This window comes from Sinocyclocheilus anshuiensis, unplaced genomic scaffold (genome assembly GCF_001515605.1).
Source record: "Sinocyclocheilus anshuiensis isolate Anshui unplaced genomic scaffold, SAMN03320099.WGS_v1.1 scaffold1662, whole genome shotgun sequence".
Classification (NCBI taxonomy): Eukaryota; Metazoa; Chordata; class Actinopteri; order Cypriniformes; family Cyprinidae; genus Sinocyclocheilus; species Sinocyclocheilus anshuiensis.
The window spans coordinates 57,456-67,334 of NW_015545835.1; the positions used below are offsets into that span (position 1 = coordinate 57,456).

The 9,879-nt window shown below is 40.1% G+C and overlaps 1 protein-coding gene across 1 annotated transcript in view; it reads right to left on the reverse strand.

Moving 5' to 3' along the window:
- LOC107698440 (plexin-D1-like) overlaps positions 1-9,879 on the reverse strand; it is a 68,520-nt gene that overhangs the window by 19,880 nt on the left and 38,761 nt on the right. The window contains exons 13-18 of the mRNA XM_016499458.1: positions 5,793-5,938; positions 5,172-5,277; positions 1,789-1,928; positions 1,526-1,705; positions 1,128-1,212; positions 281-547 (exon numbers count right to left, since the gene is read on the reverse strand). Coding sequence (XP_016354944.1) covers positions 281-547; positions 1,128-1,212; positions 1,526-1,705; positions 1,789-1,928; positions 5,172-5,277; positions 5,793-5,938 — 924 coding nt within the window. The remainder of the gene's footprint in view (positions 1-280; positions 548-1,127; positions 1,213-1,525; positions 1,706-1,788; positions 1,929-5,171; positions 5,278-5,792; positions 5,939-9,879) is intronic.

Sequence of the window (9,879 nt, forward strand, 5' to 3'; positions counted from 1 at the left end):
AGAACACTTTTTCACTGGAGGAAGCGTTATTATGGATTATAATAATAATATTATGGATTATGGACTTTATCAGCTGTTTGGACTATCATTCTGACGGCACCCATTCACTGCAGAGCATCTATTGCTGAGACACTGATGGAATTTCTCCAAATCTGTTCCAATGAACAAACAAACTCATCTACATCTACATACTCACCTGAAGGAGTGTATATTTTAATTTTTGTTTGAATTATTAGTTTAAGATGCCGTCTAGGTCTAGATGATCGACACACACACTCACATTGATGATGAGGATGAGAGGCTCTCCAGGATGATGTTTGATGAGTTTCTCTTTGTTGGCCGTATAGAACTGCGGATCCTCCACATAGTCAAAGTGAAAGGCATCAGCGTGAGGCTCCTCGTCCTCGTCCGGCCCTCGTCCTGATGGAGACGCGTCCTCTCCTCTGTACAGCACCTCGTTGAGGTAGAAGTGTGCCGTGGCCTGCTGGGATTGATTGGTGGCAGGAGACTGACAAACGATCAGAGTAGACGACACATACGAGCAGATCTGTGGAAATGACATCCAGATGAACGAGCGCACAGACTGAAATATCACACACACCAGCACTTTGATCTCTATCCAATAAACAAAGCATTATTTATCTCACTGTCTGTCCGACTTCAGACACCTCCATCCTGACAGACTGCACCAGATTGAAGCCTTGTCCAGTGACCGAGATACTGCGACCACCGCTGCAACACCATCACAATTACATTAACACAGGGCAACGAAGATCTAAGTGACACGTAAAGCCATAGAAGATCTCTGTGTTTGGAACAGAATACTAGATTCTGGATCCTCCACATATTCGAAGTGAAAGGCATCAGCGTGAGGCTCCTCGTCCTCGTCCGGCCCTCGTCCTGATGGAGACGCGTCCTCTCCTCTGTACAGCACCTCGTTGAGGTAGAAGTGTGCCGTGGCCTGCTGGGATTGATTGGTGGCAGGAGACTGACAAACGATCAGAGTAGACGACACATACGAGCAGATCTGTGGAAATGACATCCAGATGAACGAGCGCACAGACTGAAATATCACACACACCAGCACTTTGATCTCTATCCAATAAACAAAGCATTATTTATCTCACTGTCTGTCCGACTTCAGACACCTCCATCCTGACAGACTGCACCAGATTGAAGCCTTGTCCAGTGACCGAGATACTGCGACCACCGCTGCAACACCATCACAATTACATTAACACAGGGCAACGAAGATCTAAGTGACACGTAAAGCCATAGAAGATCTCTGTGTTTGGAACAGAATACTAGATTCTGCAGCATGTAGGCTGTATTTTGCACAGTATGGAGTAGAATACAATACCCTACATAAAATACTGTTTCCCACAATGCAATGCACTCAACCAGACCTTCCATTTCCAATGTAATGAATGAACCGGCTTGCATACTGCATACTGTTTCACATGCCATGCAGAGTCTACAGTAAATGGTTATGAACAGCAACACTAGACTTCTGCAGGTTCTGTACCTGAGGAAGCTTCTGTTGGGTCTGATGTGACTGATAGTAGGGTTTTTCTCGTAGGTGAATGTGAAGCTGGGTGAAGCGCTGAGGCACGGCTGGCTGTCATACACCACACACACCGACACGTTCTCAGCAGTGGCCGCTTCGGCTGGAGGCATCACACACTCGATGACGTCACTGGACAGCCTGCAGAAGCATACCACAGACGTGATGAGCAGCAGATGTGTGATATATCAGTGAAACACGACCCGCCATGAACACGCGCTCACATGAAGACAGTGCAGTTCTGAATCCGGTTGATCTTGACGTTGACAGTGGATCCAGCATCCAGGAACAGGCCGTGGATGGTGAGTCTGGTTCCTCCAGCGAGGGGACCCTGCCGCGGCCTGAACTCCAGCAGCCTGGGCTCCTGTGCCGTGGAGGACCGAGAAAAAAAAACGTATTTGAAGTGTTAAAAACAAACTATGGTTCAATCTGTTCCCAGATCTGACTGACTGAGCATCACGCTGGAAAGAGCTGGCAGACCAGCAACAAATCAGCTACTTTTCCAAAATACAGCTGTTGTGACAGGCTGAAGATCTACCAGCCAAGCAGCTAAACCAGCGTGGAACAACTACAAACCCCCTGTTATGTTCCAGAGACCACTTTCAGCAGGCTTTGGCTGGATTTTCCAGCAGCAAGGCTTTAACACTGAATGCTGTAGCACAGTTAGCAGATTTCAGCATGCTTTAAGCAGCTAAAGCTGTGTTGATGAAGTCAGAGAGCAGCAGCTTTGATCACATCAAGAACCATAAACGGCTCTGGAAGGTTAGTTTAAACTAGCATGTCACTGAGAAGTAATGTGGCATGCAGAGTGAATGTCAGCGCTGCTACACATGTGAACATATACAGCACACTAGGCCTGGGCGATAAAACGGTATCAATATTATTGATAATATTAAATTATCGACGGTACACCTTCTTCGATAACGATATAAAAAATTTTCGATATAGCGCACGATATAGTCATGTGCTATGAGTGACGCAGACAGCACACACAAACACGAACATGAGTGCTGTGCCTGCCTGTGATGAGGAGATTGTGAATAAAGAATGAATATTAGTCGAATTTAAAATAAACATTTGCATTTGAATGCAAAAATGGTACAATTGAATGTTAGGAGTGCGTCAGGGAGCGTCATCAGTGGAGCACGAGATGCAGTGATGATGATGTGAGTGGCGTTGTTGCATTTTAATGTTTTGTTACTCTAGCCCACGAGACGCGGTGCTGCTGTGTTATTCATTCAAAATATTAGAGAAATATAGAAGCTCAATGCGGAGAAGATCTTGATTAGGTTAAAACCGAAACAAGCCATTCACACAGATGCATATTCAGCGCATTTTCTAGACGGACAAATACGACTGCTGCACTCGCGTCACACACAAGAGATGTATAGCCATGCAAAGCCATGCAAAGTTAAACCAGTTTAAACTTAAAGAAAACACGCCGCACATTTTTGTGGAGGTTTTTTCCTTTTCATTGCGTCTCATACATTTTTTAAGGCAGTCTGTGTGAATGGCGCTTCGGCTCTTTGTATTAAGCAATGCATAATACATGATGCTGTTTTGTTCATAATTGTTTATGCAATTTACGAAATTATATTTTATTTATATGAGTTAATTTAGACGTAATGCACGTTTATTTTATAAACAGTTATTTCCTTGCGTTGACAATTTAATGCACTGCATTATTTTGCTCATTGCGCCCTCCTGTGGCCTCAGGAAACAAGCCAAAAGTTTAACCTATTTAATCTGCATATAAAACATTAGAAATTAGATATTTGTTTAATTTTTATTTTATTTTTGACTGTTAAAACAAAAAAAATATTTGCTGTTTCTCTCAATAAATTGAGTTAATTTAAAAATACAGTGGTTAAATGTAAAAAAAATTATATTGCTCTTTGTTTTAAAAAAGGTTATAAAAAATGTCAATAATTATCGATACCGGACGATATGAAACATTATATCGTTGATCAATATTTTAGCTATATCGCCCAGCCCTACGTCACACTATTGAAAAGCTTCACTCAGTTAGCAGCGGCTCTATTTTTAGGCGGCTCTTCCGTGTGTGATGAGCGATTCGGCTCTTTGTATTAAGCAATGCATAATACATGATGCTGTTTTGTTCATAATTGTTTATGCAATTTACGAAATTATATTTTATTTATATGAGTTAATTTAGACGTAATGCACGTTTATTTTATAAACAGTTATTTCCTTGCGTTGACAATTTAATGCACTGCATTATTTTGCTCATTGCGCCCTCCTGTGGCCTCAGGAAACAAGCCAAAAGTTTAACCTATTTAATCTGCATATAAAACATTAGAAATTAGATATTTGTTTAATTTTTATTTTATTTTTGACTGTTAAAACAAAAAAAATATTTGCTGTTTCTCTCAATAAATTGAGTTAATTTAAAAATACAGTGGTTAAATGTAAAAAAAATTATATTGCTCTTTGTTTTAAAAAAGGTTATAAAAATTGTCAATAATTATCGATACCGGACGATATGAAACATATCGTTGATACATTTTTAGCTATATCGCCCAGCCCTACAGCACACACAGACCACACATGACATCGCATCCTGTGGGGGTAAAGACTAGCTGAGGGTCAAGAGGAGGATATTAAAGCGCAAGTGTGTGTGTGTGTGTGTAGGGTTGTTCAGCAGATGTTTCCTGAGCTCAGCGACTGGGCTAAAGGTTTGAGGAAGGAGCTTTGGAGGAGTCCATATTCACATCCCTCTTCCTCAGGGAGTCATACTGTCTTTCCTCTTTAGAGTTTCTGATCCTGTTTTCTAGTTTTCTGTTTTCACACCAACCCAGTCTTGAGTGGTCTGGGGCTCTTCAGTGTGTTGGAGAGCTTCGAGTCTGACCTGTTACGATGTCCTGCTGTGAGTCTGGCTCTCCTTAAGCTGCTAGCTGTGTTTGGAAATATGGTGGCTGCGTTCTAGTTGGTAAAAGCCAGTAATAAACTGGTCCAAGCTGACTGAAAATGTTGGATCAAGAAAATGGTGGCTGGTTGACCAGCTAATGAGTGGCTGGACCAGCTAGAAACCAGCTACTGTCCAAACGACAACATGCAGTTAAAGCTCAATCACCCCACAGGCTGCTCTCAGTTCTCTTGAATACATTTACCAATTTTCCACCAGATTTCCAGCAGGCTTTCCCCTAAAATCAGAGTAAGCAAAACCGTCTGAAGGCTCAGTATGGATCTGCTCAGTCGCACCACTGCAAACCACACATGCCACTGTGCAGTATCTCTCAATGCCGAGTGAAAGTGAAATCAGCCCAGGAACTGCCTCAGACAACAACATCAGGCTGATCTAGAGAGCGGACCGTCCTTCCTCTCATTCAGCTGAGCTCATGCAGTCAAAATGTCATCACATCACGCGATAGTTGGGAGAAAATGTTGAGATCTGTCGTGAGTATCATGCCATCAGCATCTGTTAGCATATTCTGTAATATCCCTCATGAGACAGTGATCTAACGCACAGTGAAGGCTGTGATGGGAAAATAAATCGGGATGAAGAGTAAAGAGTGAATGCAGGAGAGGATCATTGCTCTGAGGGTATGAAATGGAAGTGAACAGAGAACAAACGGCTCGCACGTACCACAAAGGAGAAGATGTCCTTTGAAACGCCCACTGCGTTCCCGGCCACGCTCACGGTCACATGATCGCTCGTCTGTTCCCACGATGCACCAGTCTCACAAACCAACCTGTAGCGACACACACAAACTGCTGGATCACGAGCCAATGCTCTGACATCAACGCTGTGTGTCCAGTCCAGCAATCACATGGTATGTTTTTGCACAAACTCATCTGTCATTTGGTGAAGTTTGGATAATTAGCTGTGTGACGCCCTCAAAAGCCATGAATAAAACTACAGCACAACCCAGATGACATTAAATATGGCTTCACCTGCAACAAGGATAGACATGGTTTGTGCCTACATTGAATTCTAGGCTAAATTAATCATTATTGTTTATTTTTGTACAATGAACAGTGTCCAGTGTGAAATGTGTAAAAACTGAAGCACAGATGAACTCTGACACCAAGTGAAGCTCAAATCAACATTATATAAGTCTGAACTGTCAATCACATAATAAACGTCACTGCAGGATCTGTCATTCAGTCAAACACCAGGTACCGTATGTTTTTAAGATCATGTTAGTCAGTGGAGCACACATGCGGAGCTGATGAAGGGTGTGAGTGTTTGATCTGTGTCCTGTACCTGACTGAGACAGTGTAGAGTTGTGGCAGTATTCTGCAGGGCACATGGCCGATGGAGACGTTGATCTGAGCAGCACTGTGTCCGAGGTTCTTGCCCTGCACCGTGAGCAGCGTCCCGCCAGTCAGCGGCCCCGACAGCGGCTCGACCTGCACATCAACACAGCGTGATTGAGCTGAGCCAGCGCCATGACCTGTACAAACACAGTCCAGCACCCTGCAGACACACGCTGGCATGTCAGACACGGTCAGGTTCACACAGAAGAGAGCTGAAATGCGGGAAGATCATCTCACGGTTTATTTTGAAATCCTGGCAGAACAGTTATCATAAACCTACCTGTTTATATGTTCATTACGGTTTGGGTTAGTCATTCAGGGCTTCAGACTTAACAACTTTACTCATAAACAATCTGTGCACCTAAAACACACACACACACACTCTCTCTCTCTCTCTCTCACACACACACACATGTTTCTAATGTGCACTGCCGGTCAAAAGACTGGAATAATGAGGATTTTGTAATGTTTTTGAAAAAGTCTCCAGGACTGCATTTATACAGTAAAACAGTAATATTGTGAAAGCTATATAGTGAGAGCTAACGTGACGCTCAGATCAAATGTACATTAATGATTGTAACATTTCAATTGAATTTCAATTCAACTGTAACATGTTTTACATTTTCCTTCCTAACTCAGACTACTTGAAATACACTAGTCAACTTTTGATACAGGAAACAAATATAGGTGCACTAATTAATAATAAAATTGATATATTTTCACTAATAATGACAAGACTATGATATTAAATTAAATGCAAGAAGTCATACAATTGTCCCCTTGGCGGGGCGACTGTAACAGTGTTTGGGGGCAATTGTAACATTGAAAAATAAGTCATATTAACCCAATCTATCTCAAATAAAAGCCTACCTCAAAGTAGAGACCTGTGCGGGACGGATTTTTCAGTGCCGCAGAAATATATCTTATCTGGGCCCGGGCCCGCTCCCGCCCGCAAAAGCCCGCATAAAAGTAACCTATATATTTTTTTCAGTACATCGAAGAAATTTACATGAAATGGTTCTGTAACATCTCCTAAGCTCCACAACATCTTACTTTGTATATTGTTCAAATTATTTTAGATGTCAGGCATCATATGCATTCAAAAAGCAAATTCTATTTCTATTTTTGACGAAGTCTAGGCAACTATTCTAGTGGTAACTAGATTTTAATTATTTAAATATATATTTTACTTATATACATTAATCAGCTGATGAGTCAAGAACAGTCTTTAACCAAACTTTAATGAAATGGTACAAGATAGACATATTAACAGAATAAGATCACGTGGAGATAATATTCATTGTATTTTTTAAAAAGATTTAAAAGCAACACATTGTTTAATGTGTAACACTAATAATTTTTATATGTAGTTTTATATTTTCATTTTCATTTTCTAACAGAAAAGTATGTCAACACAGACAAACAAGGTTACACTGGGCCATTAAGTTTAAATTCGCAGTCATCTAAACTTTATACAACAGAAGAAAAATATTGTGCATCCAAAAAGTAACTTTCATACTTAAAAATCGATATTTTATTGAAAACTTCTGCTGAGGTAAAATGATCATGCTCATTTTCCAGAGGCAGACAGAGAATCCTACTGAGCATGTGCAGATTAAGTGTCATCAGCTTGTTTCTGATTGGAGGAATTGAGTGTGTTACAACTGCAGTGGTTTCTGTACATCTGTACAAATTTACATCTTTCAACTACTTTTCCAATTATGTAAAGCCACTAAACCATGCACCTTAGAAGTTTTAAAATGCATAATAAATAATTTTCAAGTTTTAGTAATGTCGATATATTGTATTGTTTTAGTGCATTGTTTCCCCTTTTTTCCCAATTTATTTATTTTTTAATCTGTTTTCTGTTTTATTCTTTTCTGGATTCTATTTTAATGCTTAAATTATACGTTAGTAGAAAAAAAAAACTTGCCTAATTAATTGAAATCATGAAACTTATGAATCTGGTTTATTTTTTCTCCCAGAATACTGTTTTTTCAATATTTAATTATTTAAATATATTTAAATATTTAATATATTATATTAATAATTAAAGTCTTTAACCAAACTTTAATGAAGAAGATAGACATATTAACAGAATAACTCAATGAGATCATGCGGAGATCATATTTATTTTATTTGTTAAAAAGATTTTAAAAGCAACACATTGTTTAATGTGTAACACTAATAATTTTTTTAGGTAGTTTTACATTTAAATATGTAAATTTTCTAACAGAAAGGTATGTCAACACAGACAAATGAGGTGCTTACACTGGGCCATGTGGCTCTTGTACAGTTCCCGCCGATGTTGCAGCCATGATAAAATCTTGTATGCTAGTTAGCCATGCCTATATTAGCATAGGTTGTTCATGTTTATTTTTTATCAATAACCTAGGGATAAAATGTATATAAATTTCAATTCACAGTCATCTAAACTTTGGAAAGCAGAAGAAAAATACTGTACATCCAAAAAGAAACTTTCATACCTCAAAATCAGTATTTAGTTAAAAACTTCTGCTGAGCTGAAATGATTGTGCTCCTTTTTCACAGGCAGAGCAAGAATCCTACTGAGCATGTGCAGATTAAGGGCCAGATTTACTAACGTTTGCGCTCGTCAGATTACTGGTATTTGCGTTATTATTTCATGCTCCAAAAAATGCATGTCAAAAAGCAGATGCTAATTTGCGCTGTTCTTGGTAGATTGTGTTGGCCATTATGGAAAGTGTCATCCCTCTAGCTTGTTTCTGATTGGAGGAGCTGAGTGTTACAAATGCCCCCAGTCTCCCTACTGTTTAATGTGTACAGAAAATGTAGTATGGGAAACTTTCATCACAAAGATAGTACTGCATAAAAAAGAGTGAAACCCGTCAAAGTAGGATATGTAAAGACGTGTGAGATGAAAAGATGCTGTGAACAGTCCCGCGAGCATCATTAGCACTGAGTGTAATGAGTCCCGGTTCACGTCATTTTACCTGCTGTTCTCTTCATTTACACCCTCAGCGAAGCGAGAGACAGAGACAGAAAGAGAACGTGTGAACAGAGCACACAAATCACAGGCTGTTTTAAACACATTCAACTGCAGAAAGAAGTCTGAAAGAACTTCCCCAGCTCTCTCACACACACACTACACTGTATTTCTACCAGTCTTCTGACTAGTTCAGCTAACCATTGTGCTTCATGCACTGCGCTCTCAGTGCACTCTTGTAGTTGAACTAACTTTCAAAAGAGTAGCTTCCCAACGCAGCAAATGATGCAGTTCTCTTTGAGCACATCTTCTCTGGTATGTTCACTGCTTATTATGGCTGTCAGTTAACATTAGCACCTAGATGCTGTGAATGATTATGGTTAAATAAAAGACTGCTTTTCTCTAGAATAACATCTACTGATGAAGCGTGCACAACGAGACCAGGAACACGACTTAAGTGAGTCGATGTTGTTCACATCTGCTCTTCATCTGACCACTCCTGTAAAACACTCTCTCTGCTCTCCCTCAAACCAATTCTTTCCGCTGTTTCTGACCTGTTAGCTGGTTATAGAACACTATTATGTAAGACTAATGCTTTAGAGCAGAAATTTAAAACTGCACATGCAATGTGTGTGTGTCAAGTATCTAGTCTGTAAACTGAAGTTTTTGGTTTTATTGACATTTCTGTCTTGCTACATGTTACATTTACTTACTACAGTAATTCTGTCAGGACCACTATCGGCAAAATGATAGATACTTAGCATAAAGTTTGGTTTGGCGGTATGGTTCTGTTCTGGGCAAAAACCTCCCTGCCCATCCATGCAGCCTGTCATGAATGAGCAGCTAGGGTTAACAGAACAGAACAAGGCAGATATCATTAATGTACCTAATGATATTTAAGTGTAACACTTTATGCAAGATAAAGGAGTCTGATTAGCAAGGAATATCAGAAAGCCAAGTCCTGACTGTGGCGAAAGGAGGAGCTGGGGATGGTGGAGGGTAATTTGCTCCGGAGCAAGCTGAAAAGCTGCTGAATAATACTGAATAGAGCTTATATAGGAATGCTGCG